The sequence below is a fragment of the Lineus longissimus genome, chromosome 2 (assembly GCF_910592395.1).
Source record: "Lineus longissimus chromosome 2, tnLinLong1.2, whole genome shotgun sequence".
Lineage (NCBI taxonomy): Eukaryota > Metazoa > Nemertea > Pilidiophora > Heteronemertea > Lineidae > Lineus > Lineus longissimus.
Window position 1 is genome coordinate 18,361,227 of NC_088309.1, and position 17,868 is coordinate 18,379,094.

The 17,868-nt window shown below is 41.8% G+C and overlaps 2 protein-coding genes across 4 annotated transcripts in view; one reads left to right on the forward strand and one right to left on the reverse strand.

Annotated features, from left to right (window-relative positions):
- Positions 1 to 206: 206 nt before the first annotated feature.
- LOC135482713 (uncharacterized) lies at positions 207 to 6,060 on the forward strand. Of its 2 annotated transcripts, none has more exons than XM_064763008.1 (5): positions 207 to 355; positions 796 to 959; positions 1,215 to 1,389; positions 1,593 to 1,750; positions 1,879 to 6,060. In XM_064763008.1, the coding sequence occupies exons 1-5, from the start codon at positions 276 to 278 to the stop codon at positions 3,573 to 3,575; spliced, it is 2,274 nt and encodes a 757-aa protein (XP_064619078.1). In that variant the 5' UTR covers positions 207 to 275; the 3' UTR covers positions 3,576 to 6,060. The 2 variants fall into 2 exon arrangements, with proteins under 2 accessions (XP_064619078.1, XP_064619079.1); XM_064763009.1 differs by lacking the exon at positions 207 to 355 and adding an exon at positions 657 to 687.
- A 3,400-nt stretch (positions 6,061 to 9,460) lies between these two features.
- Positions 9,461 to 17,868, reverse strand: part of LOC135482714 (3'-5' exoribonuclease HELZ2-like) — a 33,571-nt gene continuing 25,163 nt past the window's right edge. For both annotated transcript variants that reach the window (XM_064763011.1, XM_064763010.1), the window contains exons 23-32: positions 17,291 to 17,552; positions 16,495 to 16,583; positions 15,813 to 15,956; positions 14,838 to 14,984; positions 14,059 to 14,477; positions 13,624 to 13,833; positions 13,083 to 13,313; positions 12,600 to 12,756; positions 11,934 to 12,101; positions 9,461 to 11,676 (exon numbers count right to left, since the gene is read on the reverse strand). In XM_064763011.1, the coding sequence (XP_064619081.1) occupies positions 11,558 to 11,676; positions 11,934 to 12,101; positions 12,600 to 12,756; positions 13,083 to 13,313; positions 13,624 to 13,833; positions 14,059 to 14,477; positions 14,838 to 14,984; positions 15,813 to 15,956; positions 16,495 to 16,583; positions 17,291 to 17,552 (1,946 nt within the window). In that variant the 3' untranslated portion in view covers positions 9,461 to 11,557. The remainder of the gene's footprint in view (positions 11,677 to 11,933; positions 12,102 to 12,599; positions 12,757 to 13,082; positions 13,314 to 13,623; positions 13,834 to 14,058; positions 14,478 to 14,837; positions 14,985 to 15,812; positions 15,957 to 16,494; positions 16,584 to 17,290; positions 17,553 to 17,868) is intronic.

The following is a 17,868-nucleotide window of genomic DNA, read 5'->3' on the forward strand; positions in this document are numbered from 1 at the left end:
GTACAGATATGATTAAATAATTTGATATATAACTGAGTATAGTGACGTTTAACAATATAAATGAAGACAGTTTTCAATAAAAATTTACTTTTAAAGGTAATTTTAGTAAAATTTACTTTTAAAGGTAATTTTAGTATCATAAAAATATCTTTAGGAGTTTTTGCTAAATTTTCTTGGCTACACTACTGCAAATGGCACTACTCTCGTGCAGCAGTTCTTCAAACTTTTGACATTTCAAAATCTCTTTGTTTTCTGTGAATTTTGATCGAAAAGATATGTCTGATGGTGATAAAACAGATGTAGCATCACTAAAGAAGGAGGTGGCGGTGGCGAGAAAAGAACTGAAAACTATACGGTGTGTTTTAGACCTTCAAAACAAAACGAGGCCTGACAAGAAAACCAATCCACCCCATGCCCAGCTCCATCCATCATGCCCAGGCCATGGGCATGGCCATTCCATTCCCCATGGCCATGCCATTACCATTGCTCCCACCTAGGGCCATGCCAGGGTCGGAAGCACGCCTCAGTGCCTGCTCTGGCTGCTGCTGACCCTGGCCTCGCTCAAAGAGTAAGACTTTAAAGAACAGCGAGAGGCCAGTGCAAGAGGCATCCTTCATGCTCTTGACGAGGAATGATGGAGATTGGAGGAGAGAGTAAACTGACCAGAGGGCAAAGAATATAGATGGGGTGAGGATGCCGGTGTGCATCCGCGTGGTGAAAACAGGCGCATCGTGTCAGAGAAACTTTGTTCATCAGTCTGTTTTCAAACTTCTTTTTCGTCTATTGCAATTTCAGGAAGGAGATCTTTTCACTGAAGAAAGTTCATCAGAAGGAGGTGACACACTTGGAAAATCTCCTAAAAGGTTGTCAGATACAGAGTAACGATTGCAAGTCAGCCAATACTGTTGATCCAACGCCGGCTCCAGAAGATATCAGATACCTATCTATATCTGACGCGTGTAAGTAGTAACACTTAGTTGTTGCTTTGCTAAGAATTGAAAGTTTTTGTATCATTCATTGTGTTTGGTATTTTGTCCTGCACCTTTCCTTTATGTCCCGTCCTGAGCTGCAGGGCCTTTGGTAAACCATGAAATCTTTTTAAAATGTTTTAATTTTGCATGTTTCGTAAACAACAAAATTCTCCAAAAAAAAACGCTACAAAAATTAACGCTTAAATTACTTTCATTTACCTTCTATTTTCTTACTCTTTTCAGCCTTTCTAACCAGCAAACCCATTGGTTTCATAAAGTCAGTCTTCCAGTTTAAGAACGGCACTCCGAGACAGCCAAGTGTCTGTCAGCACTCGAGAGGTTCTCTCACCATAGAGCAGACCAATTTTAACAACCCAGAACATTCCTTGGAGGGTCTTCACCATTTTTCTCATTTATGGTAATTTTGTTGTCAACTTTTTAGCATAATTTTTTTTTAGTCAAAAACATGCCGCTGTAAGTGATAGTTTTTCCTCTCCTTTGAAAAGAAGTTCATGGACACTATTCTAGGCCTGATTTAAAGTGATTATCGCTAACTAGAAGAATCTTGCAATGTTTTATCAAGATAACCGCATTTCTGATAATTTGCGGATCTATTTTCAGGATTATATTTGTGTTCCACCAAAATAACAACTCCTGCACAAAAGCGAAAGTGAAACCACCCCGCCTGGATGGAGCGAAAGTAGGCCTCTTCTCAACTAGATGTCCCTACAGGCCTAATCCTATTGGACTGTCCCTTGCAAAGATTGAAGACATTAAAGGTAAATATTGCAACATTACATGCGGTATATCCTCTTATCCCCGGCCCGGTATTGTTTTCCGAGAATAAGACTATCGAACAAAATATCTTTTAATGTATGTGTTTATGACTGATTTTGTGTTTTTCCAGGTGCTACTATCTATCTGTCTGGCATTGATATCTTGGACGGAACTCCGGTATTAGACATCAAGCCCTACATACCTGATTACGACTGCCCAGCAACAGCCGTCGATGCCAGCGACGAAGATGTCGCAGACCTAAATGAATCTCAGGTGGTCGTCGAGGAAGAGGAGTTATCTGTTCTAGAGAGTGAGATGAAAGATATCTTGGATTCGTCAAATGCGAGTTTCAATGGAGGACTGAATGGTTCAGTACACATCGACTCTCCTAACAGTCTCTCAGCAAAAAAGACAGTTCATGAGGGTTTGGAGTCTGTATTCTCTGAATTGACCTTGAGTACACCAAAAGACCTAGATGTTTCAAAGATGAGTAATCTTTCGGTTGATAGTAGCGGGTTGTTAGATTCGAGCCATAGTTCAGCACTTGGTGGCTCTGGTGATTGCTCAGCTTTTGGAACCCCAGATCGCGGAAATTCGTCATTTTCACTCAATCGGTCCTTGGAGATTGTCAAGGACGCCTTGTGTGGATCCATGGTGTCCGATTTAAACGATTCCAACCATGATCCCTTGGATCCCCTTGCGATCATTCACTCAGTTAAAGAAAAAATGAAAGTCGGCCAAAACCGTAGTCCTGGAAACAACTCAAATGATTCGGGAATAGGGGGGAGCTTGAACACTACGAAGGTTAGTTGTAGTCAGGGGTATCAGTTTGGGAATCACAGGAGCTGTCCTGGCTATTCTCCTGGTGCTTCTTTTCAATTTGGCTCCACCCCTACTGCCCGCCACAGTGTGTCTTCCGTCAGTGACTGTGACCGGTCATTTGAAGCCAATGAAGCTCTTCTGAAACTCAGAAGACAGGTAAATTCCTCCACGAAGCCGGATCTGGTGTTGGGCAAACCCACATCACAGCTGTCGCCCAATAGTAGCGTCTGCCACAACTCGGAAGTTTTCTCTGTGTCCGATTCTGATGAGACCTTATGTTCAAATTATGATGATGCCTCTTTGTCTCGGAGTTCAGATTCTATTTTGGCTAATCAGAAGGTCACCGTTAATCCATCTTTTCGAAGCGTTTCACCCCAGTTGAAATGTGCAGGGTTAGGTTCCGGCATGGTGGCTGAAGGCGGTCATCCCAAACCGTTTACACCAATTCAGACTTGTCAAAAGAAGTCATTCTCCCCTCCAAGTTATCCTATGTCGTCTGACCCCAGTGGTCTTTCTAGCCGCATGTCCCCAAAGCTTAGGAGGCTGTATTCAAACATGGTGAACTCATCTACCAATGGCAACCAAGATGAAGCTGAAAATACTTCCATGAATAGTAGTCTTACTGGTGGGGCTAGTCCTATTCCTGCCTCCCAAAATCTTGATAGTCGAACGAGTGTTGCTGACTGGATCGATGACGCCAATGCCAAAAAAGAACTCCTCGTATCTTTTACGCAGAGAGCTGAAAAAATGGTTCGTATGTTTGGAAACGAAAGCAAGCTTTCGCCATTTAAACTCGGACATTTGAAAAGTTGGGGGGATTTGAGGCACGCCATTGAGTCTGTACTGAAGGCAGATCCACGCTCTGTGTATCGGCGAGAAAAATGTCCGGACCGCCTGTACTACTTCACAGTTGACTGCGCCCACATTACTTGCTGGTTTGATGGGAATCTCGCTGAGGTGCTCAAGGTCCAGCCAATGGAGTTTGCTGGCAAAATAAAGTCTTAGGTACATGTGCTGACTACTGTGTGTCTCGAACACAATGTGGCCAGGCACAAATGAAGTGTAGTAATGTTTTGAATGTATGTGTAGTGTTTTTCAGATAGATCTGGCCAAAGGTGCTTGGTCGACCTCTTGTCACTTAACATCCATCTTGACCCGCAATGTTTTGAGATCGATAGTGGTGACGAAAATGCATGAGAGTCAGAATGCTAAACATCTGGAGATCAGGCTTTTTAGGCGTAGTATATATTGAAAGCCACCTGTTATGTCAGGATGGTGTCTAAACTGTGATAGTGTGATCACAAGTAGTAATGTTACATAGCCCTGGGCAGCCAGCTTCAGTTGAAATTGTGGAAGAGCTAGCCATACAGTGGAACCTCTCTAATAAGAACACTCACGGGAATGATAACTGCTGTCCTTAATAGAGAGGTGTCCTGATTAGGGAGGTCAAATTGAATTGAAACAACCCATTTGGGACCAAAAATAGTTTCCTTTATAGAGAGGTGTCCACTAAGGGAGGTTCCACTGTACTTGCTATGTTTGTTCAGCATTAGCTAGGCCTACCCTATCATAAGATAATCTTATGTGCAACACGACTTTCTTTTGGTAAATGTGATATGAGATCACATTCCAGAGTTCAACTACAATGGAACCCCCTTAGCGGATACCTCTCTATTAAGAACAACCTCTCTATTAAAGACACTAGTTTTGGTCCCAAATTGGTACTCTCCATTCAATTTGACCTCTCTAATCAGGACACCTCTCTGTTAAGGACAGCATTTGTCAGTCCCGAGGGTGTCCTTGATAGAGAGGTTCTACTGTATATACCTTTGGCCAGAACAACATGAAAAACACTATAGATGCATGTCATACCTTTGAATGCTCTAAATTGAATTGTTTTCTGCCTTGTGAATTACATTGGGCATTTACACGTATCAAAATTGGCCATTCAAGGAACAAACATATTGACGCTAAAAACATTTGTGCGCCATATTAAAAATAACATCTTAAATGTGCATGTATAGTCCAGGAAAGACATCGTGGAGTCCCCATCAGTTGGGTACTGGTAAAGGTGACTCGCCTTGCTGCAGCAGAGGTCGTAATGTCATCATATACAATCTTGTGGTGACGCAAGATTGAAATGAGGCTCTCAATGGACCAGTGCTTTTTTTGGCAGGAACGGCCAGCCAAACATAAATGGGCTCATGGTAGCCTCATGCAGCCTGAAATCTGCTCAGAAGTTTCTCAGTTGTTTTAAATGCTCTCTGTAATTATAGTAATGAAGAACAGTGCAGTTCTAGTTAAAGGGTAACTCGTGTCAAATTTCACCATATAATGTTTCAGCTGCTTTTGACAAATGACTACGTCACTTTCTCATAAATCGATAAGGTTTTCGAATCGAAATGCACATTTTCTAGAAATTGATGGTTTAATCCTGCCCGGACGGCTCACTTCGATGCCGTTGAAATTGCGCTACGCCAACGACGTTTTCGTTGATGACGTCACAACATGAACATTTTCACGGTCGCGGTGGTTCACATTCAGCGATTTTATGATAAATCTAATCAAAAATGGAAAATTTGAGCTTTACATTTGTGATCAACAATTAAAAACGGACGGATTTCGGCAAAGTTGTAAATCACATCATAGTATCACTTTAATGTCCAGCTGGCCTGATATTCAAGTGTATGCAAAATATCTATTGGGATTTGATATGCAGCAAATTGTAGTTCTAATCTACAAACTGTTTAACGTCCAACTGGCCTGATATTCAAGTGTATGAAAAATATTTTTTCCAAAGCAATATGCAGCAAATAAAACTATGAAGAGTAGGTGAGGTGCTAGATGTAAGAAATTTGAAATTGTTTTGTGCATTTTTCTTAGGCTGTAAAAATGCTTCTTTAGAAGCTGATGCGAATATTGGTTTGTAGTAATTTACAAATAGTCTGTACGTGCTTTTTACTGCCAAAAAATATAGTTAACTAAATGTGTGCGTTTTCTTCTAGCTGTGCTTTTCTATAGCATTTATGGTTGAATCTCGAATCTCAGATTCGTTCTACATATTTCTTCCAACCTCAGTCTGGTTGTTAGAAAGCATGTTAGCGCATAACATCATGCTGACATGTTGTTACATGTGCATTGATGTACATGAATCATCATGCTGACATGTTGTTACATGTGCATTGATGTACATGAAACATCATGCTGACATGTTGTTACATGTGCATTGATGTACATGAAACATCATGCTGACATGTTGTTACATGTGCATTGATGTACATGAAACAGCATGTCAACATAAGCTAACATGCTTTCTAACAACAGGGCTCTCGATTTACCATGTAGCCTGGAGTTTGATGCTCCGGGTCGTAGCTGCCAATGATGAGTAGGGAGGAATTCCAACTTAACTGTATGTGCCAGTATATTACTCTTCGTTGTGAAGTAACCATTTTGTATTTTTATACAAATAGATTTTGTAAAGAAATATTAATATTATAGTGGAAAAAAATACTCCCGAATTGTGTCCTTTTTTTGCAATATTGAAAAGAAATATGTATGCCTTCTACTTTTACTTACGAGTCTTGTCTGTGGTGCCTCGGGGAGATTGTGATGCTAGTTGTGATGCAGAAGACACTTCAGTCATCTGTCTTAATTCTTCATGAAGAGTGATAAAATTTGCTCATGACCTCTTTTGTAATTATGACGCTTTGGTTGTGACTCTAGAACATCTTCTTGACAAATCGGTTCAAAGACACTTTGAACATCCTCTTGAAGATTTGGTTGTGACTCTAAAACCTCCTCTTGACGAATCAGTTAAAGGCACTTAGAACATCCTCCTGGCGACCTGGTTGTGACTCTAGAATCTCCTCTTGACGAATCGGTTTAAAAACACTGGAAATTCCTCCTGACGACTTGGTTGTGACTCTAGAACATCCTCTTGTCGAATCGGTTCAAAGACACTTGGAACATCCTCCTGACGACCTGGTTGTGATTCTAGAATCTCCTCTTGACGAATCGGTTAAAGACACTTGGAACATCCTCCTGACGACCTGGTTGTGATTCTAGAATCTCATCTTGACGAATCGGTTAAAGACACTTGGAACATCCTCCTGACGACCTCGTTGTGACTCTAGAACCTCCTCTTGACGAATCGGTTAAAGACACTTGGAATATCCTCCTGACGACCTGGTTGTGACTCTAAAACCTCCTCTTGACGAATCGGTTAAAGACACTTGGAATATCCTCCTGACGACCTGGTTGTGATTTCTAGAACATCTTCTTGACGAATCGGTCCAAAGACACTTGGAACATCCTCCTGACGACTTGGTTGTGACTCTAAAACATCCTCTTGACGAATCGGTTTAAAAACACGGGAACATCCTCCTGACGACTTCTTTGACTCTTTAACATCTTCCTAGCGACTTGGTGGTGACCCTGGACCATCCCCCTGACGATATTGATGGTGACTCTAGAACATCCTGCTGGGGACTTGGTTAGGACACTGAGACATTCTCCGGACAACTTGTTGATGACCGAAACAAATATATATCTGACGGCTTGTTCGTGTCTCTGACAGATCCTCCTGACGACTTGGTTAAGACTGTCAGCATTCTTCCACGACTCTCAATGGTAGTGACTCATGAACATCCTTTTGACAACTTGGTTTAAAGACACTGGAACATTCTCCCTATTACTTGGCGGTGACGCTCTGGACATTCCTCCGGGCGGCAACTGGTTTTAACTCGGTAATATCCGTCTGATACAGGTGACTGAAATATACTCCTGCCAACTTAGTTGTGACTCTGGGCCATCCTTTCGATGGCTTTGGGCATCGCAAGCACATCTGACACTAAAATTAAGCTAGATTCGTAATTACACTTGGTCCAAAACAATTGAGACTTGACTAATCTTGTGACGAAATTTCTATAAGTAAGGAAAGGAAAGACGTAGAGACACTGTTTTAACCAGTCGTAAAGCTGATAAAATTCGACTTAGGCACGTCCTTTACATTGGAGGCGCACGCAGTTTTTTATCAGAGGAATTGAATGAAGTTAGTGAGCGCAGTGTCAAAATTGAGGCAACATGACGTGTCCAAGGGCTCCTCTACGCTATGTTTGGTCTTGGAAATGTCGAAGTCACGTCTCAGCATGTGGCCAGTTCAGTCAGCAACATGTATACGTGGATGCATTTTTGTCAGATATAATTGGACCACATGATTTTTGTTTGTGACTCCGCCGGAACATCTTTTAACGAATCATGGTGACTCTTGAACATCCTTCTGACGATCGAATCGTGGTGACTGTTGAACATCTTTCTGACGAATTGTGGTGACTCTTGAACATCCTTCTGACGATCGAATCGTGGTGACTCTTGAACATCTTTCTGACGAATTGGGGTGACTCTTGAACATCCTTCTGACGATCGAATCGTGGTGACTCTTGAACATCTTTCTGACGTATTGTGGTGACTCTGGATCATCCTCCGGACGATATGCTTGTTGTACCATAAAGAGACAATAAGCTATGGAGACAGTTTATGTATGATGTTAATAATTTTTTTAAAGAACACCGCATTTTTCTACGATAGACAGCAAACTTTTGAGTAATCTTATGTTCGTTCGGAATACTTGTGACGCCGGAACACCCTCCGGGTGACATGGTTGTGACTTTATAAAATAATCCTCCTGACGTCTAGGTTGTGACTTCGGATCATCCTCCTGACTTTGTTGTGACTCTGAAACATGGTTGTGACTCTGAAACATCCTCCTGACCTGTTGGTTGTGGCTCTGAAACATCATCTTGTCGTCTTGGTTGTGTCTTTGGAACATTCTGGCAGTGAATTGATTGTGACGACTGGGAAGAGATCCGCCAGACGACTTGGTTGTGACTCTGAAGTATTCTTTTGAGGACTGACTTGGTTGTGACTCGCGAACATACTACTGACGACTTGGTCATGATTCTGGGTTACCCTCTCAACGACTTGGTTGTGTCAGGAAGATACCTCTTTTTGTGGGCGACCCATGTTGGTCCCATGTAAAATGTACATACACGTAGCTTCTCCAACCCGACCATTCATGGCGCCAGGTACCTAGTTTTGAAACTAATTTAACTAGGTTTCAGCGTTGGGACCAACTTCACTTCGACCCCCTTCACTTGTTCCGTACGGATATCAAGCTCCGGAGACCGTTTCCTTTACACTAGATAACTCATGTAACCCTTTTGAAAACATGTGGTTTTTCTCCCGGATCCGTTTTAGTGTAATGCCCAAAACAGCATTACGATCGTGTATTGTGTTAGTTCGGACCAGCTGTGACCCTGGAACATCCTCTTGGTTGTGACACTGGAACATCTTCCTGACAACTTGGCTGTGACTCTGCATAACATCCTCCTGTAGGTCGAGTGAGACTCGGGAACGATGATCACCATTAACGACGCTTGGAGGTATTGACATTATTGCTCAGCTTCCAGACAACGTGCGTCAATATGGGCCGAGGCAATACCGCTGGAAGTTCAGTATGGAGGTTGAAGGAGTGAGCGGCTTTTTACTTCAATATATTTCTTCTTCTTCTGTATCACCAGTAAAATATTTTAAGTGTTTGACGTATTCCCAATTTTGTTTCAGCGTACAAAGTATTTTGTTAATGATGGGAATGTCTGCTCTAGAATGGATGGTGACAGGGCAGCCGACAGCTGAGTATGCCCAGGGAGATTTTGTTGTAAACACCTCAGTCCTCGGTATGCCCTTGATAATGCGATTGGTCCTTTATAGGCCTACACAGTTCGTTAAAAGCGCTATTCACATCCCGATGACTCGCTTCCGCTGCAACAATTTGTCTCAGGGCGAAGACGTTCAGATAACACAGAAAAACATGGAACAAATAAGTGAAAATATTATAATCTTTTCTTTTTTCAATGTTTCTTTCAACACAATAGGTATATATCATTGTCTGTATGGCACTTACGGCCCTATTTGCATGTAACATATACACACTACATAGAAAACGATCACATTGTCAGTAAAATATGGAACTGTACTTTTTTATTAAAATGGGATCTTATCCCCCAAAATAAACGAGTCAATTACATAACCACAAAACTATGAGGTTACACTACAAGTTAAGTAACACGAGGGGAAAATGGGGGGGGGGGGGGTTGGTCATCTCGATTAGGTTGTTCATGGGAAAATCCCCGATTCCTGTTAGGTCATATTTTGCAAATTCCGTTACCTGACGAAATTTTCTTTTATCCCGAATCCCGATAGAAATTTCCCCGGCGCTCCCTCCCCCCAACATGAATTTCAAATATTTACACATCTTTCACACAGGTGAACACAGTACTAACAAATGAATTTGATCAATAACAACATCATTATATTCTGGCGGGCAGTCGTGTGACCTGGCTAGCCACAAAAGTCTACATCAGGGATATAGCTTGACTGGAGCTTGGGTAAGCGACGATAAGTCTAAAACAGAGGCTGAACATGCTAAAAATCATTCAGATATTACACAACATTCAAATATTTAATGAGTAAATTTACTGCCCACCCTGCGGTACCCAGCTTTGAGATCGCGAAGTCACTCACCACTGTTGATCTCGATCGCGTGTGAGTCAGGTACCCGGTGGTACTGTCATGTAAGACAGCATGTGATGTCTAGAATATCGTTAGCCTTTAAATGTAATATAATCTCTCTCAAAGATAATCAAAACTAAAAATATTTTACTCTAACTCGACATTACATATAAATTCACTACATGGCACATGCCTTTGCCAGTTAGCTGATTGGGCGTATAGGTTGCGAGAAGTCTTTAAAAGAAGTTCGAGCTACACATCTTTGTTGGCTAACTATGAGATCTAAAGTGAGCGTTTAGACAAGAATATCACAGATAGAATGATACATTACATATATGTATCAACTATAGTTATTGTGTATGGCTAATAATATCACAAATAAAAAGGAGACATTACAATACATACATAGTTATTGTCTGGCTAAAAGATTAAAAGAATTACAATATGTAAATGTATGGCGAAATACATTAAAATCATTACAATATGAACACTATGAACAATGTACATCAGTCTATAAAGCAAAGGGATTCCCCTTAATGAGGGTAGCCATATATGGAATGTCTTGAACTGAATAATAAAATTCAGTTACAGTCGATTGTACAGCCACCATATGTCATCTTGACCCGCAATTTTTGAGATCGCTAGATCACTCACCCACTGGATCTCGACAGTGGTGACGCAAACGCACGTGAGTCAGGATGACCACATTATTTGCGCCAAGAATAGGCTACAAATGGAATATCTCCAATATGGAGCGTTAATATCAATAATGTGGAGCAATACAACATCGGATAAATATCTGTTGCTTGTTTTTGATCATCGTCTATCAGACTATTGGAAAACTAATGAAAGGGACTATAAGGGAACCTTTCAGCATAAGCCAAAGGTTTAAAGTTATAGCTCATGAATTGATATGTGCCTTGGGCCCGGCGTTTGGGTACCGAAACAGATGATTATTGCTACATTGTGAAATGTTCAAAGGATTGCCGATACTATCGACGGAATGTGATAGAAAGAAATAAGCGAATGGATATTGACGACGTTTACTTTAAAACTTTTCTGGAGATCTTTACAATAAAATGAAGTATGCAGATGGTCACAATCCTTATGGGAGACTTTCCATCCATATTGGCGTATGTGCGGACCTCCATAACCAAGGGCGTACGTAGTTAGCGGGGAGGTGGCAGGGAGGAAATTGCCCCCGAGAAGTTAGTAAAAACGTGTTTTTGACCGGAATGATTTTCAAAAAGTAACATTTCGCCCCACCAGAAAACCCCCCCCCCCCCCCCCGGTGCAAAAAGCTAACTACGCCCCTGATAACACTGATGGGCGCTCCTCTCATCCCATGTCACACATGAAACTTTAAAGGAGATGACTGCATGGTGAGCGCCCGAACCCGCCACTTCGTTGCTCTCAATCTATCTTTTCTGCCATGCCTGCCTTTTGGAAGGAATTGTCTCAATTATCTTTCCCTTCTTCTCATATTCCTTTAGCAGCTCGTTCCACATCTTGTCACACCTCAGTAGGTGTTTGTTACCTGCAAGAAAAAAATGAACTGAATATTTTTTTTTATAGGAAGAGGTGAGAGATATTTCGTAATCCACCAATAAAATAAAAATTGCGATTTTTGTTTCGCAAATAGCAAAACATACCAGCGCGAAAGTTTTATGGTGTGTGTGTAGGATTTTTAATAAGTTAAATTAATAGTTCTTTGATTGTACAAATTTGCCTCAGCTTTAAGACAGCTTTATAATCTACACCTGATACTACTCCCTCGTTTTACACTCAACTAACCTATGATAATCAGGCCCCTTCGCGCCCTAGTTAGGGCCACATTAATCTGGTTCTGATCAGTGATGAATCCAAGCTTCCGTCGCATCCAGCCTGTGGTGGGTTTTTTCTCAATCTCTGAACGCGGAAGTGACCTCACTGTGGACAGTATCACATAGTCCCATTCAGAACCTTAAAGACGAATGGAAGTATTTGTGTCAGAGAATGCAGGTTTCCATGGAAGTTCATATCATGTATAAACTCTAGACTCACCGTTCTAAAACCGTTTCATTATCTCGGGGCATGACCACCGCCAGCACAATACTCATTGAACAGGCCAAGGCCCCTTCATACCTGATTGGCCCGGGCCTATCTGTCCTTGCAGTTTAAAGAAATCTACGCAAAAAACGCCAAGGGCAGGACATGATGTCATGACAATCAGAAATGTTAGACAACTTGGTGTCGCCCCCCCCCCCCCCCCCTATTTATGCTATAGGCTATCTCGATTGAACAATGTTGAGTGGCATCGAACGTCAAAAGGCATAACATCTTTGGGGGCTTGGTTTGCGTATTCGAAAACGGTCTTATATCGGTGAGTCTAGAGTATATACAGTATTCTCTGTAATTTGGAGTATTCTTTGGACTGACAAGGTTAAGGATATTGTTAAGAATTAACAAGGTAGTACTTACCTTGGCTTGCAACCACTGTACTGACTGTTATTGCAGTTAACTGCCGATGTTTCAGGAGCTTTTCAATTTCTGCACACTGGGCCCGGTACTGGCTGAGGATAACTATTTGCTTCTGGAAAACTCCGTGTTTATCTTTCAGCAAGGCGGCAAATTTAACCTGAAATTATCAAGTCAATATGTATAGTTTCGAACAACGTGCTCGTCTAAAAGTAACATCAAAGAAATATTCTGTCGGTATTCACCAAAAAGGTTTTTCTCTATCGGCTTCTTTTCTATTAGATTATTAATGAAATGCCAAGCTTTTACACATGATTATGAAAAAGCTATAGCCAATGAAGGGCTGTTTTGGCTATAGGAAACATTTAACCGGAGCATTGCCTTTCAAGAACATGCTGACTTCCCGGCAGCGAATGTCAATCATAAAGTCTCATCACCCACAACGACGGTAGATCGGAATGTTCAATAAATGACCGGCATACTTACTGCTTGATCAGCCTCTGCCTGATTCTTCCTAGATTGTTCATTCCCTTCAGCCGAGGAGACCGTGAGCACCTCCTCCGGGCCCATTATGTGCCAGAACGCGATAGGTTCGTTTGCACCAGTAGCACCTGGCCACATGTGCATCAGTTTAGAAGGCTCGTACTGAAAAGGAAGAGCTGGGCTCAGTTTCCCCTCGTAGAAGTGGTTTGAGGGGAACTCGGAAATGGCAGTATGCTGGAATTGAAAATATGAGAGTTGCGTTAAACACCCAAGAAGATTAATGCACTAGGGACCAGCGTGGCAATAGTTCCAAATGATGCCCCTGGAATTGGGGAAAACAGTGACGCGGTAACACAGTCTACAAGTACATGTATTCCTGTAAAAGAAGGTGCCAAAGTTGTCGGGAATTAAACGACCAAACAGTGTTACTATTACTTTATAATGTCACAAGATCCGCTGAGATCGCAGCAGTGTCTGTTGTCATACAGCAGTCTCATCGCAGTTTCTTGTAGTATCGACATTGAAAGAATCCATGCCAACATACCATTCTATACTGCACCGTCAACATGATGGACTCCTCGGAATGCCTCTCGAACAGAGACTTATCAAGTCCAAGGATTTTAGCAGTGTCGTTGAGGATGATTGGGCGGAGTTGTTTATGATCACCAATCAGGACCACCTGTGTCGGACGTGCGGCTACGATTGGTACCATGCTTTCTGGCTCCTGGCACATTCCGCATTCGTCGATTATCACCTATAGAAGAAAGGACAATTCGGTATAATCTAAAAAATAATCAAAGGCGACTTACCTGTAACTTTACGTTCGATTGAGATTCTGTTGAACCCTCATGAATCGGGTATAGAAAATAACACGAGTGTCATGCTTCGGAAATAGAGTCAAAATTTGACCTAAGTATGTTTATGAATACCACCCCAGGAGTCAAGTTCAGATCCTAGTAAAGAAAATTTAAGAACTAACCTGGTTGACATTGCATGGTGGTTCAAGACCATCTTTAATGTCTCTAGTAGCTTTTATCTTGTTCGATGCGCTTGCGGTGCACGTGCAGAGAATGATGGCTGCGTTTTTCAGGACTTCTATTTCACAACTGGTCACCAACTTCTGGTATTTTTCTACCTCTTCCTCAGTAACTTCAGTTGGCCTCTCCCTGAAGCGTTTATCATGCGCCAAAATCTCCTTGGCCGAATCTGTGTTGTTTTGACGGATCATGAAGTGTAGGGCGATGTCTCTGTGGTCTTTGGTTACTGAATTTTCATAGGCATCCGCCCTTCTTTTTGGAGGTATTGGTTCGCCAGGAAGGGGGAAGTCCTTGTGCTCAATAAGTTCACTGTAGACTCGTACAATTCCCGGACACTGGCCTTTTAGCCGTTTCAAGTATCCTTAAAAGACCCAAAAAACCACGCGGATAGAAAAGCATTGCATGAAAAAATGCAAAACACGTAAAGAAGATTAGACGGACGTTTCTTAATAGCACCCGTTTTGCGACAGAAGCTGCATGGTTGAGGCCAAAATATACAAGCTCGTCTCATACATTTTTGTTATAAGATTATACAGGTTCCATTAGGTGCCCGCCATTTATATTTCATCCTAGCTTTTACTAGTCAGACAAGTTGCGGCGGCCGCATTAACAACACGGTTTTTATGGAACGGTCATGGTTTTAGCAATGGCTCAGTTTTGGTTTCAGGTCGGACGTCCGCTTGCTGGCGACCTATGTTGTGATATTCGTGAAGAATGTTACCTGCAACAACGTCCACTGACTTGTTTGAAGGTCCGCAATAGAGAACTTGTGCCTTTGTCGCTTTCTTCTCCGCTCCGCTCATATCACCAAGTTTCCGATTCACGAGGCTGAATAAGTAGGCAATCACGGCACCGGTAGCAGTCTTGCCTGTGTAAATTGTCAAACATCGCACATGAACAAAAAACTATTCAAAAATCCAAACCCTAGCTAGAGATGCAATTTATAACGTTATAAGTATATCGAGTCGCTAGCCCCCTCCACGCGAATCCGCCGTGAGCATGCAGTGGCAGGCAATGATAGGTTTGATGTGGTGCTATGGCTTGCATTAGTTTCCGAAAAAGAACTATGTCAATGCATTGGTAGGTTTGTGATACATGTAGGTTTGATGACGTGGTAGGTTTCCAAGACAGAACTTCTTCTTTCCAGCTTGTCAAAACGATGACAGATTTGTGATACAACATTTTTTAGCTTGTCAAAGCATTGGCAGGTTTGTGATAGGTTTGATGTGGTACTATGACTTGAAACAGTTTCCGAAATAGAAATGCCTTTTTCCAGCTCGTCAAAGCAAAGGCAGTTTGGTGATAGGTTTACTTTCATCGGTTTCCGAAAAAGAACTATATATTTTTTAACTTGTCGAAGCATTGGCAGGTTTGTGATGGGTTTGATGTGGTACTACGGCTATGAATTGCATCGGTTTCAGAAAAAAAGAAATAAATTTTTCCAGCTTGTCAAAGCAATGGCGTATTTGTGATAGGTTTAATGTGGTACATGTACTTTGGCTTGTAACGGTTTCCGAAAAAATAAATCCCTTTTTCCAGCTTGTCAAAGCAATGGTAGATTTGTGGTAGGTTTGAAGTGGTGCTTTGGCTTCCAAAGGAATCCCAAAAAGATCGTTATTTTTCAGCTTGTCGAAGCAATGGCAGGTTTGTGGTAGGTTAAATTGGTGTGGTACTATGGCTTGTAACGGTTTCCTACCTGTCCCCGGAGGCCCTTGAATGAGGGTGAATTTCTTGGTAAGTGCTGCACGTATCGCGTTTCTTTGTCCCGTGTTTGGGGACGGCAGTCCTGGGATATCTGTGACTTTGCAGGCGTCTGCCACTGCATTTGACGAAGCATAAGCTGAAATAAAATGAAATACCTGAACACCCCTAGAAACATTAAAGACGACTGATAAAACGCCCCTCCCCTCAAGATCGTGGGCGAGTGGTACGACAATCATTGACTGTTGCTTTCGGAGAAATCTCTCACTCGTTCCAACGCTCTTCCCTTAATTGCGTGCAGTCATGTAGATCAGATAGACAGTTTCCCCTACATTTTGGCTACATGCATATCAACTCCTACGGTCTGTTTTAGACTCCTGCGCAGATGCGAGGGTACGTCGTTACAAGGCTGACATTTTATTTCACCCAATCCACGATTCGCGGAGTAGACATTAACAGGTATGTGAAGATACAAGAATCATAGCGATCGAGTTATATGGATTTTGTGGGGACTGATCAATTGCCAACTGAGATGTCGATTCAGCTATCATTATGCGCCTATGCCTCATCCCGGACCTCATGGTGAAATGAAAATCTGGATTTGCAGATGAGAGTATCTTTCGATCAGCTTGTAGAGTGTTTTTTACTCGCGTTTTATATATAAGAGTATGACATACCAAACTCTCCTTGATTTTTCTTGAGGGCAATCTGGCGAGCTAAGCTATTTGCACTCTCGGTAAGTGTTCTAATGGCCGCTTCCATTCGCCTACAAACAAACATATTAGTACATTACTGACTGATATGGAAAAAAGGGTGCACTTTTGGAACAGATTCTTGCATTGTGTCGTTGGTACTTACTTTAGGGTTGGCCATAGGTCCCACCATTTTTGTTAGATTTTGATATCCTAAAGCAATTAGAACTTCTTCAGAATGAAGTGAATTTTCATTTTAAACCTACATTTGTAGGAGGCTGTTGTCTGGAAAACAAAGCATAGACTCCCACCCGCCAGTTGGTATCAACTTCGTATGCAAATAGTTCTCACTGCTTTAGCCAAAATGGTGGTGCCTTTGGACAACCCTTAGAAATCCAACTTATTACCAATGATTGCAATAATGATGTTTCTTTGTACGTTCTGAACATGAAACAAAGGATATAAATTTCCGTTACACAGGATGAGAAGAACTCGGAGAAGACACTGCCTTTTTTTCTGACTGATCGATACCGGTCTATAACATGTGATCATGCCTTTATTGCAATTTACCAGCAGGTGTATTCACTTATTGTCATTTGAGATACATGTACGTACATATAACGTTGCGCGATAATGTATCGTCACTTCTGCGTTATATCACCATTTCCGTCATGACGTTTTAATAATTCCCATCAAAAAGTGGCGATATCAGGCACAATCTTCTCAGGCGATACAGTATCGTGCAACGTTAGTTTTGTCACTTAATGTAGGCCTATCATACCTGTTAGGAAGTGCCTTTGGTATGAATTCCACCGTGCATGGCTTTGCATGGTCATGCAACAGTTGGCTTGGGAATGGCATACTGCTCTGATGCAGCTTCAATGTCACTCGGAATAAGTCATCTCCCTTTTTCTGTCCAGGGACTTTTTTGGCTTTGATCCTTTTGACCTTGGTCATAAGGCAGTGCCCTACCCAAGTTACTGTCTGTGCGCTGAAAGCTTTTACAACACAGTTTTGGTCTCTGTCAGTGTCCGGCGCTATTCCTTTAAACGAAAAGAAAATGGCAGGTGAAAAATCACAGGTGTTGTTTTATGATGTGTAAAAGACGCAACATACCCTCGTCGTAATAAACAAATAAGCTTATACGTTTATTGATATACAATGTACATAGATCTAAAAGATCCATGCACATCCTTTATACTTCAATTCCAAAGAGTATGTCTGTGCTTCAATGACGGATCTAAATTTGATAACACTTCGCCTGATTACGTAAAATCAATCCATCTCAAAATATGTATTTTTTCTTCTTACCAAAAAACCTCTGCGGGTGCACATTTGTGTTGGCCAAAAAATCTTTAA

What these genes read in the sequence shown, in the direction of transcription:
- LOC135482713 (XM_064763008.1), top strand. Translation starts at nt 276, where the DNA reads ATGTCTGATGGTGATAAAACAGATGTAGCATCACTAAAGAAGGAGGTG. An exon ending in CCTATCTATATCTGACGCGT is followed by an intron (nt 960 to 1,214) that starts GTAAGTAGTAAC and finishes TACTCTTTTCAG; the next exon opens with CCTTTCTAACCAGCAAACCC. An exon ending in CACCATTTTTCTCATTTATG is followed by an intron (nt 1,390 to 1,592) that starts GTAATTTTGTTG and finishes ATCTATTTTCAG; the next exon opens with GATTATATTTGTGTTCCACC.